Below are 18005 nucleotides of genomic sequence, written 5' to 3'. Positions count from 1 at the left end.
TTTGTGCTGACAATTTATTCTATCTTACAACCTTCCACATACCCTCCCACCAAAAAAGTAAACAAAATAAAAGGCATGTTGTTTTAAATGGAGACTGGCGCCAAAGATTTCCTTCATTTTGTTGTCATGAAAGACAAACTGCATCACAGTCAACAGTTTCAAAACGACTCCATTCCCAATTGTGAAATATGCAAAAAGCACAGTGTAAAAATAGTTTTTTTTTTGTTTTTTTTGCGGCTACCCATTGCAGTTGCATAATGCTCAGATGTCTGCTTTATATCTTTAAAGCTGCTGATGCTCACTTAGATATTGAGGATGTTGGTCATACAGTTTACATCTTATTGCTGCTGTTTAGTTTTAAATCAACAACTTGATCAAGGACGATATTAAACCGTTTCAGTAGAGAACGTAAGTTCATCAGCATGTCTTAAAAAGGTAGTTGAAAACATTATTAAGTAACTAGCTTCCTGTAGTTTTCAGTGGAGAAAAAAAAAATCAAAATAACTGAAATACTAAAATGTCATCTTAATTTCAGAGGTGGGGAAACTTACACATTATTTTTGCTGGTCAAACATTTGTCATTCGTCAGGGCCCCACCCTATTTCTGTCATCATCCGTCCGTCATTTTTTTTCAAGTCAGACAAAATTGTAATTGTCAATCTGTGTATTTTTGCCCAAACTTCCGCCACCACTAGAGGGCAAAACGTTATTCAAAAAAACTAACGCAGTCTATTTACGTAGCTGAACATGTTTCTCGACTGCTTGGTGCTGCTATAAAGTGACTATTGTCACATTGATTGCAGGCTGATTGCAATTTGTACTTTAAAGATGCAGCAACAACAGATAACCATTCAAGTCACTTGTTCACAGTCCCATGCACTAAAATCACCGGATTGTTTATTTGACATCACAAATGCATAATATGTATAATTTCTTGAAGAAAAAAAAAAAACCTTTTGAAGCAGCACTGTATAATTGCGGCTGACACATTCGCCTCATAGTCATGATGTTCTGGGTCGGGCCTACTTGCGTACTTGTAAATTGGCCTAAATGGGCACAAGCGCTATAGAAAAAAAGAGGAAAAGAAAAAAAGACAAACAGTAGTACTTCTACGAGTCAGCTCTTAGTTGAAGGTGCAGGTGTTTTTGTTTTCCTTTTTCTTTTAGGCGAAAAGTGCTGGAATTTGTGACGGGCCAACGGAACAGGAACTGGCATTTGGTAAAATTGATATCTTCTGGCCAACTGATCCTGAAGATAAAAAAAGAAATAAAAAAAAAAAACCATAAGAGCGCCACGAAGAGGTGTTCAGGTGACAGATTGTTATTTAGTGGACCCTTTATATTATGCAGATGTACCACCTGATGAAGTCATAAAAGCGGGCCTCACCTCTGGTTGCTCGGCGTTCTTCTTTTCCAGGTGACTTCGCAGGTCAAGATTGCCGGGTGGGCGCAAGTAGCTTCGAACAGTGTTGGACATGCCCAAGAGGCAGTGCTGCACGAGAGCAGCGACGAGACATGAAGAAGCATCTTCGGGTTCCGCTTATATAATGTGCTCAACCCACTTGACTTACTTTGGGTAGTCCCAAACTGTCACCTGGATCGAAGCTGCTGCGCCGATGCGCTTTGTGCTTGTAAGGTGGTAGCAGAAGGGAGAGAGGGATGCTGACCCTGAGTTATAAACATCAAACGCACATTACAAAAAAGTATATCAAACCAACCCTATGCAAATAGCTCACTTTGCGTCAAAAGCACCACTTTGAAATTATGTTGACAAAACTATCATTAATTGTATTTTATTTTTCTATGGACATGGGACACTCGGAGAAAAATGTGTATAACGTTTCAGATCACTGTTGTTACCGGACAAGAGCTGGTTCATCCTTAGTGTGGGGGTGTGACTCTTTTGTCCTTTTGCACACGGGACAGCACTCATCAGGGTGAACGGGGACGGGGAACAGTCTATGGTTCATCTTGTACGAGAAGGTGCCTGGATGAAAAATAACCAGATGATCCTAAGTACCACGCTGGAGACGTCAGCAGTCATGGTTCAAAAATGATGAACCGGCTTACATTGATGAGAATCTTTGTCTGCATTCAGGCTGTCGGTGTCTGCAAACTGTGACAGGACAGTCTGCTTATCTGAGGAAAATCTAAAAGGAGAACCACAACAGGCCACAACAACAAAACCAGTGATGGCGGTATAACTCACTTGGCCAGCGGCTGATGCATGCATTCGCTTTTGTTTTGCATTCGAAAATCTTGCAGTTCTTTGAAGAAGTCATCTGAGCCATCTTGCAGGGTCTTTTCTACATCAAGGACGCCTGAGTAAAAAAAATATATATATATATTAGTATTTTACTGGAAAATTAGCTCCTCTTTCAGATTCTTAGTACAGCAATAATAATATTAATTTAGTCCTGAAGATAAAGAATATATGCCTGTGAGTATTGCGAGATTTTCTGTGTGTCCACTGTTTGTGTTGAAATATCTGTTGCTTAAAGGGTAGCAACTGGCGCATACACAGGAAGCGCTGCACTCATGAAACCTCTACATGTGGTTCATCTCTATATAGGCCAGGGATGGCAAACTCACTTTAGCTGGAGGAAAATCTATTCACAAGTGGCCCGGACAGGTAAAATCATATCTTAAACACAGTGTCAATTGGATGTGGATTTTGCTATGTGCGCCGGCCTGGTCCTTGTGAACAGATGAGGTCAATAATAAATATACTGTATTGTTGAAAGGTAAATAAGCAAAATAAAGTCAAAGAAAATGAAGGATCTCTATGCATCCCATGTAGCATTTTCCTGAAATTGCATTAACTGAATGGAAATTCCATCTTGGTGGTTTAAAAAAAAAAAAAAAAAAAACTCTTTGGTGGCAAGGCCCCCAAAGCAGAAGAGCGTGTGAAGCCGATATGAAAAGTATAGCAAGCATACTGCAATTGCTGTCATGTCGGACTTGTGTGTTATGATAAAAGAAATGATCGCAGAATGAGTGGTTTCATTGAAAGATTCATTTAACAAATGTACTGTATCTGCGCAAGTTTCCATCCTGGGTATCGATTCTGCACATGCAACAGTTCAAAATGCGATCTTGCCACCAAACCAGCGAACCGATTTCGGAATCAGTCACGTGCTACAGTGCTTCAGGAAGGTTCAAACATCATTGCTTACATCACCGAGCCACGATTCGAATTAAAGCTGCACAATTACTCGGCACTTCGAAGTATCTGTTCAGCTGTGCTTTTAAAAAAGTACTAAAGGCAACAAAAATGCATACCTGCTATCCAGTCATATCCTAGTAACGGCTGCAGACTTTGGCTACCGTTTGAGGCTGACTCCTCTGGATGCTCATCTTTCTCAAACATGACTCGAGCACGCTTACCCTGTAAAATAAACAAATCCCACCCATTACAATAATAATGTACTGTATTCTTCTTTGGCGACATCATGTTTTTGCTTACCTGCTCTTTGCTATGATGCGTCAGGCATGATTTAAGAGAAGGCCTGTTGTCTCCATCTCCGTTTGGTGATATTTCGAGTGGTAAGGCACTTTTAGCAGCCGAAGATGGGGACAAGAGCAAATCTTGAGTGCTTGTTTGTTGCTCACACATATCTGAGAGGGATGTTCAGAAATTGATTTCTATTCAGAGCATCACAAGCAGCAATTTGCGATCTTTTCTAACTATGTGCTTATATTGTGCGCAGACTTTCATTGACATTATATTACTCAGTACCCAGGAGGAGTGTACAGTATATGTATTTGGTAGTACTGGTCAATTTCGTTTTTAGAAAACGAAAATACAGCACCTTGTGTCGCTTACATTTATTAAACTGAGTGATGCAGTGTGACATTGTTGCTAAATTTAAATGTTGATTTATCGAAGTGCATGATTAAGTGCATGCATTAAGTGAATTTACAAAAAGAACGTTTTTTGTCTCTAAAGCAAAAAATATTTATTTCACTTCTGCTGCAGTTGGGTGAGAGGAAAAACGTTTCAGTTCCTATTTGATAACGGGGCAATGGACCAAATTCAAGATTTTTTTTTTAACAGTAATCTGTCAATTGCGTTTAACTTTTTTGAAAAGGCCCAATAAAACAACTGAAAATGAAAACTTTAGCATAGCTCCACCATTGTTGTAAGTTTACACAAAAACATCACAAAACGTTGTCGCCGCTTCGGTCATTTTGACCACGTACCTTTAACTGCTTTCCTTTTCTCAGTCACATTAAATATCTTCTCTTTCTGCACATGACTGGTCAATTGGTAATTACGTTATCAAAACAAACCTCGCTTCACTCTATTGACATCATTTTTAAGAACAATACGACATCAAAATCGTTTGTATTGTTCATCCCCGTTGGCAAATGACGCCATTAGGTTTTTGGGTTTTTTTTTTGGTTGTGACTGCACTTCAAACCACCGCCCCTTCACCATCGCCATAGCAACATTCAAACTCAGCCATCTGATTGGCTAATGGCATGTTACCCGGCATGCTTTGCTGTGAAAAGCCTTAAAGAGGCAGAGGCGCTTAAAATGACACTTTTTAAACGACAGAGGGCACTTGTTGCAAACTAGAGAGCAATGATTGATTTTTTTTTTTAAATTGAACATTTTGTCATACAGTCTTACAATCATTTGTTTTGTTTCAACGTTGCATGGACAACCATTTTTTTCAACCTTTTATGGACTACCATGTTTGATGCAGTTTTCCCCCATTGCCGAGTCTCTGCACGCAGTGACAGCCTTTAACCAGCATATGTTCTAAGAATGTTTTTTTTCTCTCAAGTATCTCAGCCAGGCGAATTTACTCATGAAAAGACAGTTGACACGCAAACTGGTGTTAGTGACACTTTTTAAAACTCGGGTTACTCTTTCTGAAGTGAATACACTCTCTTGTCCTCATGTCAAGAAACAATACTAACTGAATACATTTAATTTATTATTTAACAGGGAGCAGTGTATTTTATCTTAATTTGCAGTATAAAAGATAATCATTCTCGGCTCTTCATGTTTTGAAAGGTTTTTCTGAGTCCTCTTTCAAACATCGGCAGTCGATCCAAAATGCTGTTGCTCGCCTCTAACTGGTGCTCGAAAGAGGGAGCACATAATTGTAATTCAGTCCTCCCGCTAAATGTGCAAGGGCCCTCTACGTATGTCCATTTTACAACTCATCTTGAAAAAAAAAAAAAAAAAAAAATCAATGGCTTTTGACGACATGAGAATTGGCATACTCAATATTTTAGTCACTGGATGTCTCCGCTTTGGGTGTCCGAAATGATAACAGCACAGTCAATCCCTCATTGTCAAGCAACACGTTGCACTTCAAAACAAGTCTTGTAAAAGTGAAGTAGAACATATCCATCACGGCTTCACGTACATTAAAGCCATCCATCCGCGGCCGCGTTAATAATGAACTGTGCTGCAGGTGCTGCAGGGTCACGGCCACATAATGATAGGCCCCGGTAGCTGCCCCTCCACCTTCCCCGCTGAGCCACTGATGTGGAACGGCTGGGCCCAGATGCCCACTCAGTATTCCGGTCACAGCTCGCCAAGCAGGCCCAGTCCCGTTTTGATTAGTTGAGCACACCGGCGCCCGGTTGCACCCCATTATGAGGCGACGGTGCCAGTGGCCAGGTTGTATATTCCTCCCTGCCTGTCCAATTAAACCCCCTGCTGGTGGGCTACCAACAATTACAGTCTGCCACCATCGCTCATTAGGCTCAGACGCACAACAACAACATAAATTAAAAAAAAAAAAACAAAAAAAAAAAACCACTCATTTCTGCCAAACAAGCAAAGCAGTGTGGCTTCATAAGCATGTCGGAATATTAACAATGTTATACAATAATATTGTAAGAAAAAAAGTTATTCACTTTAACAACTCTGAGGATGAAGCTTTAAAAGTATTTTTTTGGATCGCAACTTTTTATTGCAATATTGTTGCAACCTTTTCCTCAGAAAAAACATATTTGTTGACATTTGATTTATTTTTATATTTTGTATTATTTATTATTTTTATTTTTATTTACAAACTCACCCTCATAAAAATCAGATGTTTTGTTTTTGTATTAGAAACATTCATCCCAAAGTTACTTATTTTTGTGAATAGCAGTATAATATTATTCAAATAAAATGACTTTTTATCCTTGCAATAACACTTTTCTCATCGTATAATGACTTTACTTTCCCAAAAATGTCAGTTTTTCAGTTAATACACAATTATGATCAAATTTTGGCATTTTTTCTCTTGAAACTCAAACTTTAATGTTGTGTTTGTGTAACATTTTAATAAAACCAATCAAAAGCTAAGTTTGATTCTTGTTTTTCTGTTTATTCTGTTAATAGGACAATGCGGATTAAAAACACGCTTTCTCATATATTGCAAATTTATTTTCTCAAAAGATTTGAACTTTTGTTCTTCTTTGCTATTGCGTTTGAGTTTTGTACACAATTTCGCACTATGACTCATAATAAGACACTTTGCCCACTACAGCTTTATCCTGTATTATGGTGTTACACTGATAAACGAGAATGAATTTCTATATTATCAGAATATTTGTGTTGGGTGAAATGTTTCTTTGTATAAATCAGTAGCGTTGAACCATACGTTGTGGAAATGAAGAAAACGCAAAACGCCGTACATTTGAGGAATTAATCCTTGAGGGCTTAACTCAGGAGGTGAAAGCGCATTTCTGAAAATAACTGATGGGCATCTCCACGTGGCAACGGTCCTGCAACCCTTGATGCTAGCATCTCCGCAATTTCATTTTCTAAGTTTATTGAGAGATAAGGTGAAAACGGAGAGCGGAAGGCCATTTGAATAATCTGATGGAGGAAGAGGGGGATAACTAAAAAGCAAGGCAGAAAGATTGGAGGGGCAGGAGGCAGGTGTGAGGCGAGCGATTGGTGAGCCAAAGGTTCTGGTGCGATAACGAAAGGCAAACGGATCGATTGTGTGCGCCGCCCTCCTGTGTTGGCAGTAAGCGGATGCCATTAAGATGAAGGAGATTAGTGCCGCCACAATATGAGGAGAAGTTGGAGAGCGGAATGAATAACATTGCGCTTCCGAGATACATATATTTTGGCATTATTCCATTTCTTACTACACCATTAAGTTACACTCTTGGACATTCAATTCACTACCTGACAAAACAATAGATAGCTTCTGTTTCTTGTGTTTTATGAATTTGTAAGCAGCACCTGTGATACAGTAAATATACCTAGCACGCATGTTTTTAGAACATGGAGAGAGCATACAAATTCAACGCAGGGAGGCCAGGGCCTGTTTTTCATTGTATTTTACTGACACCAAGTAGAAATTGATAATCAAATACAATTATCAATAAAATGCCAGCAACATACAAAAAATAACATGAGAACGTGTTAAATTTTGTGCTATTTTCCATCAAGTCATCATGTTAGATTCCAAATCAACATTAATCACATGCTATGATGCTAACCTATGCTAAGATAGCAATCTGTGTATGTAGAGTGCTACGGAAGATCAATAAGAATGATAACATTATGGGAATAATTCATTTTGGATTTATAAAGAAAGTTGATTAAAAAAAAACTAGAAGCCATACAAAAATCACAAAGTCAAATGTATCAAAAAAAAAAAAAAGTAACTAGGCCAGCCTTGAAGTTTTTATTGTGGCGTTGCCCCATGCTCCTAGTTTGCTTGCAAACGTTCATCAAAACAGCAACCGTACAAAGCAAGATCACGGCCGGTGTGTTGCCAGCACTATCGAAGCGTCGCGACACAATTCGTAATTATGCACGCTCACGCATTTTCCCGCTGTTTGGTCAGCCATGTTTATGGCACTGTTTTGGATCCTGATTGATGGCGGGCAGGCAGAGGGCGCTTGCTCCCTAGTCCATCAGTGGCATGACCTCATTTGAGCTTTATATGCCACGCCGTCTGCTTAATAGGCCATACGCTTCCGTCAGGCCTATTAAAAAGTGAGCGGTAAATCAGCAGAGGAGACACTAAACTGTTATTGACGCCCTTCACTTGGTGGGGGTGCGCACAGACTCGCATAGCTCACAGGTGGGCCCGAATAAATAGTCGGCCTACATAACCATAAATAACCCATAATGATGCTAAATAATCGCATGAGATGATTTCATCTCCGAGCTCGGTGGCTTCCCTGCGCGCCCTGCCAGGTGGCCCAGCTCAACATTTGCAACAACATCACCGACATCCTAATTAAAAAGCTTTTAGAGTTTTTGTCCGTAAACATGATTAGCGGTGGCGTATTGTGACAATGACCGACTGGAACACAAGCCACACGCAAGCGGACAATGCCGCAAAGAAAAACACAGCTGGCCGCAAGGCAGCTGGAGACATCTAAGAGAAAATAGAAAAGTTTGGAGCATTAAAAAAAAAAAAAATCGGTGAGGAAGAGAGACCGAGAAAAAAACCCTTTAAAAGCTCTCAGGTTGAGTAGAAATGCATTAGTCGGCAAGAAGAAAGCCGCTTTTGATGCCTCTTTTCTTACATTAAAGAAATTTGTGATGACAGCGTTACGGGAGGACTTATTTTCAAAAGATAATACAGCCAGAAATGAAAGTGCAAAAGTATCTTGTCGGAAAATGCATTTAATCATCTGAGAACTCCGGCGCCAAAATGAAGAACGAAGCCGAATACTGATATGAATCAAATTTTAATTCCGATTTTGTCATACGGAGGGCAGAGCTTCATCGCACTCGGTATCGTTCATCACGCTCGATTCGTCAGCACAGCGGTAATATCAGCCGTTGTTAGCGGAGAATAAAGAACATACGTCTGGGAATTTTGTTACATCACGATCTGTTTCCATGCATTGCAGCATCGTTAGATGCTCTGTTGCTTAGAGAGTAAGAACACTGCCACACGGATGCTAACTGTTAGCATCTGGGTCCGTATGGAGTTTCTCATCGTATGTTAGCACCATAAACTTTGGACAGAACCCGATTATTTAAGAGATGGCCTACAGTATCAGGTTACAGTGGCCAGATTTTGATATACAGTATTGTAAATAACTCTTTTATGTTCTTGTGGGGGCATAGCCAAGTGCAGGTCTTTGCTGCATGTGCCACATATCTGATTTGATCCTTCACTGTTCTCACACCAATTGAGAGTGTAAATTGGGCGCTTGGTGAAAGTACTGCCTCCGCGAGTGAAAATACAATCAGGGCTACCTCGCGCACTCGGATTTTATTCAAGTAATATTCCAAACAAAACTTTTGCTTGTAATATTAAGATTGATTTCACCCAGTAAATAACTTTATTTTATGATTACTTCTTTACTTTTTCACAAATTTCAGATGAGAAAACACGTTGGAGAATGTGATGATGGACTTAAACAAATCTACAACTTGATTTTAATGATATTAAAATATCTTTAAAGTGTAATTCTCTGACTTAATATTCTGAATATTACATTTTTTTCCTCAAATTTTTTACAACTTGATTCTGGTATAGTATGATTCATTTTTCAAGAAGAATTCATTTATTGTGGACTACTGCCATATTATTCTTCAAATGCATTGCACCTTTATTTTCCTCACCCAGAAATACTTGTGGTCAACATTTTATCTCTCAAAAACATTTTCGTCTTATCATCAAAATATGATGACGGCATTGGGTGTTACTGGAGGTGTGATTAGGTGTAAATTAGTATCCATAAGCGCATACATGGTAAATTTTCATACAGTAGATTCAACATCATCCGTATATATCCTCTCAATTATCACGTGGGGGGGGGGGGGGGGGGGGTCATTTAATTGGTCATTTGACCTCGTCATTAATTCCAGATAAATGATGTATGCATGTATATATTATTCATGAAAGTAAGTCAAACAAAGGGCTGGACAGGATGAATATTGGAGGTGCATGTGCTCAATGAAATCCATTCATCAAATATTAAATGTGTTGCAAAGCTGCACCTCTCCCCCCCCCGCTGGGCTGCAGGCCATCAGTCATCACGCCGCAAGCTTACCGCCTTCACATCTCCACACTCCATATAACGCCGCATCCTAATATACAATATAAAGCCTCACAAGGTCGTTTCTCATCTGGTCTTGTCTGGGCAAGCACTTAGTCTTGACGATCAGCTAATTGGAGCATTTAATCAGATCTCATCATGCCAGTCACAGGGGAAGATGAAATGGCCACGGGCCAAATTTTGCAAACGTTTCTCAGGGTGATACAGTGCACTTGGACACCACCGCAAATGGCTACAAAGTGAAAAGCCTAATTTTTATCAGGGGCAGAGGATTTCATCAAAGTCTTGTGTTGGATCTCAATTGTCTTTCTGAGATGAGGTCAGTTTATTTTGTTCACGCTGGAGGGGTAATACACTTTGTATTGATAAAACTAACAAAACAGGATTTAAAGATAATACAGCAAGGTGGTAAAAATACTACAGCGATATACATTGTTTTTTAAACAAAACCTGGCCAGAAATGTGTGACTAAAATATGTTTTCAATTGCAGTTAAAAATGTTGAAGAAGAATTTTTTAATAGGAAATATTGAAGTGATGCCAATCATATCTGAGCAATTAAAAAAAATGATATATGAAATTATAAAAGTGCATACAATTTATATTTTTTTACTGGTTGGTAAAAACAAAATTTTTTTAGATTAATCTTTTTTACTCCATTACTTTTATACGAATACAATTCTATTACTTTTTTACTATTTTATACTATTTTTATATTACTTTTTCATACTATTGCAATTATAGATGATTTATATATTTTAAAAAAACAAAAACAAAAAAACAACTTTTTTTTCTGAGATTAAGCTTTTTGTTAGTTTTCTGTTACTTTTCCGGAAAAAAAAAATCTTAAGATTTAATCTTGCAATATTCAAACATCGTAATTTTTTTTTAACTAAGATATACCAAGGTCCTAGAAAAAAATTCACATTTTTAAATAATCAATTTATTGCATTTGCAGACGTGATATTTAAAAAATATTACCAATAAGTAATAGATGACAATAAATCTTTAGACATTCCATTTATTACATTTACAATTTTTAATATTTACCTGATATGCATTTAAAGAAACACAAATTAATTATATTATATCTCTTGGACTGCTTCTAATGATTTCCATGACCGCAATATCTCAACTCCTCTTTCACATCATCTTTACGGCACTAATTAGTGGCTCTATGCAGAGGATAAAGAAAGTGTTCATGTCAATACAGCTGTGTTGTCTGTCCACATGTGCTGCTGCTCATTTGTGTGCAATTTATTGCTTAAAGGATTTTTAGCACAACAACACAGATGCTATCCAGCGTTACCGATATTCAAATAAATTTTGACAAGTAATAAAAAAAAAGCATGGAAAAAAGATGTGGATTTGAACCCAGTTGGGCATGCACACACGCACACATAGTTCAACACACCTTCTTCCCTCCCTCTCCCTCTCTCTCTCTTATCCTCTCTCTCCGTCCGCCGCCTTCCTCGTCCCCCCGAGCGGCACACGGGCTCACAAGTGGATCTCCCCCCCGAGCAAAGCGCAGCACGGACTCATTTCTCCACGCACCAGCTCTGAGTGTGGATGCCCACTCAGCAGGGGTGTTCTGAGATATTAGCGCACTGTGTGTGTGTGCATGTGTGCGTGCTTGTGTGGCGGGTGAGAGTGTTTGGAGGTGGGGGGGAGGCGAGCAACTCACCCGCCTCCACCATCCCCGTTCAAAGGTAAGATGCCGTTCTTTGTTGCCGGGGCGACCGCTTATAATGACGATTGTGACAGGAGGGTCACTTCCAGGGGTTGGAAAAGTGCACATGAAGTTCGTGTGTTCATTAAAAACATCCATTTATATTTGTGGCACTTTTAAAGATTCAGTGCCCCACTTGGAGTAACATCAAGTCTTGGGCTTGCTTTATGTTTTGGGGAATGGACAGACAACCTTTATTGTGTAACTTAAATAAGTTAACTTGGACATGAAAAAAGTTCTTATTTGGATTTGTTGAAATGATCCTTAGATGTGTACTTTGCACTTGAATATGTGATATTGTTCTGAAATGACACAAGAAAGTGGCAAAAGTTGTTTTTTTTACATGTATACTATGATGCATGTGTGTCTATGTTGCATTAAAAGTCACCACGATAAGTGTGAACAAATATTGTCTGTTAGAATAAGGGATGAAACATTTTCATTATGTGAACCGTATTGAAATAACTATACATAACTAAGTTTATAGATGCGTATTAACAATACAATAAGAAGTCATTTCCCGCTTTCCTGTTGCAGTTTCATCCATTCATTATGTAAAAAAGCAAAATTTGGAGGATCTACTGCAAAAAAAGTTATAATATTAATATTTTGGAAGAATTTTTAAAAATAATTCATTGTGTAACAGTTACATTGTCGTTATTTTTAAAATTGCAACAAATTGTGTTATGGTGCAGTTTGTATGTAAAATGGCACAATAACTATAATGTTGCATCGTCTATAATCCCCCCGACAGAAAAATAAAATAAAAAATCATTTCATATCACCTGTAATAATTTATCACTTTGTGAGGAACATGTTCAGAAATGCGTCTTTGCTTCTAGTATATTGTTCTAAAAAACACAAAAACCCAATCGCTGTTATTGCTTTTAATATGTCCCTCAATCGCTAAGTGAAATGTCTAAAATAAATGCGGAAAAACGACACTTTGTTATTATATTTTCCGATTATTTGTGGGGTAAAAGTTTACAGGCTATTTGTAACTGTATGGCCCAGGGGCCACACATTTGCCCCAGTGCTTTAGTGCTTTGTGAAAAAATCAATATATATTCAGTTTTTAAAACATAGTTGATTATGTTCGAAATATTCTTGAATAGATGTTGAAAGTGATGTTTTTAGTACATATAATTCGGCAAGAATAAGTTATGAGCTCCATAGAAATTTTGCAAAAATAAATGCTGTATCCATCTGTGCAATGAACCTTTCCTATTCGCTGTGGATCAGGCCTTGGTGGCCCACCAATAAAGAATAACTGAGGCATTCAAATGCATCAAAGCAAATAAAATAAATAAAAACTAACTAAATAAATAAATTTTTCGAAAAAAGAAAAATAAATGCACATACAAACTCAATATGCATTTTCCACAAATAAATAGCAGGGAAAACGACGAAAAACAAAGCCCAAAAGAAAACAAAAGCAAAAAATGTAAATATTTTATTAATATGCAAATCACCAGTTGCCGATCTGCAAACCTGCGATATGTCCAATATATAAATGACATGATTTGAAGATGACATTTTCAAAATGTTTCTATACACACACACACAGACGTCTTTTAAATACACAAGCCTTTAAAATAAAGGTGCAGTACATAAAAGACATATGACATTGTTCCAGTCCTCCATTTAACGGCATTATAAAATCAGACATGTGTCTTGCTGCATTGTGACGGCTCTCTAACAAGAACTCATTTTCCGCTCACTTTTTATGGCTAAATGTGCATCCATAAGTATTGGTGAGTAGGACTGTCGAGGGGGCTTTTGAGGTGGGGGGCTAATAGGCCGGTACGGCGTGACCCTGTGATTTAATGTCAGGCCAAATGATAGGGTGCTGTGATGGCTAAACAGTAGGTGCGCGATCCAACCGAAGCGGCACGGCACCGCTGATTGGCATTGTCCTTTCGTCCACCCCGGTCGCACACGCTCCTTTGCGGTATTGACTTCACGCGTATGTAATTATGGTGTATGCAAATGAAGTCCATTGAAATAGGCTTACGGCTGGCTCAAAGCCTAATGCTTGTGTGTGTGTGTGTGTGTGTGTGAGAGACTATTAATGGTGAAATTATCCTTCGCCAAAAACATTCAATTCTACGCCCAAACTATTCAAAGCATGTGGAAAGCAGTGATAAGCTTGTAATGTTCTACATTTGGAACATTTGTCTTACCACGCTGGAAAGGGGAATTACAACTCTATACATACTTACTCACTCAAATGACATAAAGTGAATTTATGTGTTCCGGTTATGATAAAACCTTAATTAACAGACCTGGAAATGCTTCAAGAAGTGAGATTTTCGTTTCCCCATGTGTCAAATAAAGTTACCCACTAGGACTGAGGATTTTGAAAAATTACCGGGCACTTCAGCTTCCTCTCACACTCCCAAAAAAATGCATGGAAATCATGTGATCCCCTCCAACCGCAATACACTCATTGGGACTTCAACTTTTTTGAACTGTCGATGTTTTTAGGTGTTCTCAGTGACGACTTAAAGCAAAGGTGTCCAAACTCAGACCTGGAGGGCTGCCATCCTGCATGTTTTATACGTTTCTGTCCTCCAACACACCTAATTGAAATGATCAGCTCAGCAAAACCAACACGATCATTTGAATCAGATGCATTGGGAGGACGGAAATAACAAAAACACGTTGGGCAGGGCCCCTCGAGGACCGGGTTTGGACACTCCTGACTCAAAGTGTTGCATAAACAGATCAGAAAGTCTTAAATCGGATTACGATATGAAGAAACAAATCTGTGGCTTAATGACTTATTTTTTAAATTTTAGCTTTAGCAAGTTGAAAACGGCATTCCACTACAAAACAGTGACGATTTGAATTTGATGAATTGTGCAGCCCTATGAGTAATAATAATCAAACGGGTATATTAAAAATGGAGTCACGCTTGAATTCTTGTGTTGTCTGCCAGTGACTACGTTTATTTTTCTTTTACGAATAATGATGCCACTCGTGGCCAGCGCTCCTCTTAATTTTAAGCTTATTGAGCACTGCGGTAATGAAGTGTGACCATTCGATGGGAGTGTTGCTCTGGATAGCTACGAAAGATGTGATCAGTGGGTTGCCTTTTACGATAAGGCTTGGCACCGAAAGAGTTAATAGCGCCAGACTGGCAGGTAAGGAGGAAGGGAATCATACAGTATGGATGGTATTGGATTTTTTGGGCCTAACGAGCCATTGCTCGCCTGGTTTCCTGATTTGACATAACGTCACCTTATGAAGGGCTACAAGTTGAATGCTAACAAACAAGAAATGCCATAGACGTGCTAATGAAACTATCATTGAGATCAAACCCTCCCTTGACCACAAAAGGTTACGCAACAAATGCAGAGATAATTACACAGCCATGACTGAGAGATCATAAGCCACATACAGACACTAGCATATTGATTTGTTGTGCTTTGAAAAGGCGTGGCTCCATCTAGCTCACCTTGCGATCTCTGTCCCCTCTGTGCACAGTAGCGCTGCAGCAGGCGGGCCATCGTTCTTTTTTTTAGCAAACTTTAACCATCCAAAAGCACAGCTTCATATTAGCAGAATCAGTCGCACTTTTCATAGTCTTGGTAGGCACACTGGGCGCTAAATGGGGGAGAAAATAAAACAAACTTGTTTATAAACCGGTTTGTGACCAGAGGATCCAAAAAGAGGCTTCGCCTTATTTACTGTTTGTTTTCACAGAGGTTACAGTCAGGAGAATGGGCAAATCGGAAAGCCAAATGGACATCATGGAGAAATCCAGCAAACCTGGCAAACGTGGTTGGACGGTGGCAGAAATTGGTCTGTCTGTTCTTTTGCTGTTGGTCAGTTGCGCCCTGGCTGGCCTGGTGGTCCTTTATACATCCGCGCTCAAAGGTAAAAAAAAAAAAAAAAAAAATGCATCATGTCATTAGACAATCAAGAAAAGTGTGAAGGTGCAACTCATTTTCATATCTTAATTGCATTGCTACAAAACCACTGTGCTTTCTCACACGTTGCTTGGAGAAATTTGCGGGACTCACTTATGACAAACAAATAACAAACATTAGTTGCTGTTTGAAGAGCAAACTAGTGGGGCGAGTAATGACATTCTTTATTATTATGCAATCATATTCACCTGAAAATATCACTAAAGCAGTCGCAGATATTTAAACTTAGCAGTTGAGTCACTGCTCAGCTAGAAATAAAAGGGTTGTGCGAAAATTTAATTCAATTGAGAATTACCCCTAAATTTGATTCGAATATGAGAAAGCTGAACTGCAATTGAAATTTGAATTGCAGGAAATAACATTGAAACTTAGTATCAAAGTGTATCTAACATTGAATCTTTACACATGTAAACTATACAGAATTAAAATCAATTGTAAAGTGTGGTAGTTGTTTTTATTTACATCAAAAGCCTTCACAGATAAAATAGATCATTAAAATGATGTAGAACCGCACTTAATTGCTCAGAATAGCTTGCTTGATCGAAATCTTTGAAATGGCTGCCCAAACATTCTGGATATTGCAATGAATTCAATTCAACATCCTGACAAGTGGAGTCAGTTCAATTGAAATTCATCAACTGACTAAACTGAATTCTGTAATTCAGAAATTTGCACAGACCTGCTTCCTGCATTGTATTGAAATAGAATTAAGAAAAATAACATCTGAATAGCTACTTAACTGACCTGTACTTATTTTTTTTTTACAATTATATACTTATATATGTGTTTGAATGCATGTGTGTGATTAAAAGATTAATTTTGATCAATTAATAACAGTCATAGTTAACGCATTATGTTATCACATTTATCTAATGTTAAATCTCTAACTTCCTTTTTAGTAACAATGTTTTTGCTTACCAGAGAAGCAGCTCAAGTTTAGCCTACCACATAAATGCAAAGCACCCAGCTGCAACTGCAGCCACACAGAACAATAGCAACAAAGTCGCTAATGTAGCGAGCCGTAGCCAATTTGTTGTTACCTTCTAGATTTTTGGCGATTGACAAAAAGAAACAGCACCATTCCTCCTAACGGTCAAAATTAAGGTTTGCAGCCAGCGCTTGGAACTATTCATAACTACGGCAGAAAATAAATAAAAGTCGATAGTAGTTTAACGGCTGAAGCCACGTTTTTGTTGTCGTACATCGATCATTTGATCTGCCACAGTAAATACATCTAAATTTAAAACTGGACACTCATTCAGATTGTTTCTGCGTTGAAATCCGATTTCCTGTGTGGAGTTTGCATGTTCTCCCCGAGCCCGCACTGTCTGTGTGTGCCCTGCGATTGGCTGGCAACCAGTTCAGGGCCACCCCCGCAATTAATTACAATGTATGTAATCATTCTTTTTGGTGGGAAAAAGCTTGAGTACCACTTGTAAAAAAAAACTTCTAAACTGATTATTTGCATCCTCACTTTGAGAATTGGAACTAGCTGTGCTTACAAATGTTTTGTTTTCACCTTCTTCCAGAACAATCTAAGCGTTCAAGCGTGTCACGGAGCTCAGCGGAGATGGGAGGTAAGCGACTGCGCAATCCAGACAGTCAACATGGCACAGCCAGGGATAAGTGGTGTCACAGAGGAAGCGCACCTATCTTAATACTCTAAAGTCCCATTGCTGCCAAGTCAGCAACGTGGCACAAAAGTTAGTGCTGACGCACCAGAGTCCGCTGTGCCACCGAACCGACCAAAAAGCTAGCGCAAGCTATCGACGGCTTCACTCAGCGGTGGTTTTTTGTCAAATGGCATGAAAAGATGGACTCAAATGCACCACACAAGCAACATAGCTCCAAAGTGAGATGTTCATTTTGAAGGTGAATCGGTCCATCATTTGATCTTTCCAGCAAGCGCATTGTTTCTACACAGGTCAGCTGTTTCGCTCGAACCTCGACAGTGTGTGCACAACTGCAGACTGCGTTACCGCAGGTGAGCCCTTCAAAAGCAGGTCGTAAAAATGAGTCTCAATCCGACATAATCTCTTCCCCCGAAGCGTCGCGGCTCCTGCAGAACATGGATGCGTCGGTGGAGCCCTGCGATAACTTTTACCGGTACGCCTGCGGGGGATGGTTGGAGCGTCACGTCATCCCCGAGACCAGCTCGCGTCACAGCGTCTTTGACATCCTCAGGGACAAGCTGGAGATTGTGCTCAAAGGTCAGGATGGAGTCAGTATGATTGGTGACAGCTTAGATTGCTAATTATGGGGTTAAGCGTTGGTTAATGATATCGTGCAAATATGTAGTGCAAAATATTATTCATGCATGTAGTAAGAGGCAGATTAATTCGTGAGA

At 39.0% G+C, this 18005-nt stretch overlaps 2 protein-coding genes across 9 annotated transcripts in view; one reads left to right on the top strand and one right to left on the bottom strand.

Annotated features, from left to right (window-relative positions):
• Positions 1–875: 875 nt before the first annotated feature.
• Positions 876–18005, bottom strand: part of miip (migration and invasion inhibitory protein) — a 22975-nt gene continuing 5845 nt past the window's right edge. For 3 of the 6 annotated variants that reach the window (XM_088422810.1, XM_088422812.1, XM_088422811.1), the window contains 10 exons: positions 15498–17849; positions 15184–15332; positions 3466–3617; positions 3282–3387; positions 2209–2320; positions 2070–2149; positions 1860–1986; positions 1571–1667; positions 1387–1491; positions 876–1248 (listed from right to left, as the gene is read on the bottom strand). In XM_088422810.1, the coding sequence (XP_088278936.1) occupies positions 1117–1248; positions 1387–1491; positions 1571–1667; positions 1860–1986; positions 2070–2149; positions 2209–2320; positions 3282–3387; positions 3466–3617; positions 15184–15235 (963 nt within the window). In that variant the 5' untranslated portion in view covers positions 15236–15332; positions 15498–17849 and the 3' untranslated portion in view covers positions 876–1116. Of the gene's footprint in view, positions 1249–1386; positions 1492–1570; positions 1668–1859; positions 1987–2069; positions 2150–2208; positions 2321–3281; positions 3388–3465; positions 3618–4202; positions 4409–15183; positions 15333–15497; positions 17850–18005 lie in introns of those variants that run through there. The other 3 variants (XM_088422813.1, XM_088422814.1, XM_088422815.1) reach the window with 2 other exon arrangements.
• Positions 11503–18005, top strand: part of mmel1 (membrane metalloendopeptidase like 1) — a 16669-nt gene continuing 10166 nt past the window's right edge. For 2 of the 3 annotated variants that reach the window (XR_015866546.1, XM_088422808.1), the window contains exons 1-5: positions 13321–13477; positions 15432–15605; positions 17188–17235; positions 17583–17642; positions 17707–17868. Coding sequence is in view for 2 of the 3 variants with exons in the window: in XM_088422808.1 (XP_088278934.1) it covers positions 13450–13477; positions 15432–15605; positions 17188–17235; positions 17583–17642; positions 17707–17868 (472 nt within the window). In the remaining variant the exon portion in view is untranslated. Of the gene's footprint in view, positions 11704–13320; positions 13478–15431; positions 15606–17187; positions 17236–17582; positions 17643–17706; positions 17869–18005 lie in introns of those variants that run through there. The other variant, XM_088422809.1, reaches the window with a different exon arrangement.

The sequence above is a fragment of the Hippichthys cyanospilos genome, chromosome 9 (genome assembly GCF_059441005.1).
Source record: "Hippichthys cyanospilos isolate Australia breed blue-spotted pipefish chromosome 9, RoL_Hcya_1.0, whole genome shotgun sequence".
In the NCBI taxonomy this organism is placed as follows: Eukaryota; Metazoa; Chordata; class Actinopteri; order Syngnathiformes; family Syngnathidae; genus Hippichthys; species Hippichthys cyanospilos.
Note: the sequence above shows the minus strand (reverse complement) of the source record. Positions and strands in the feature narration are given on the sequence as shown.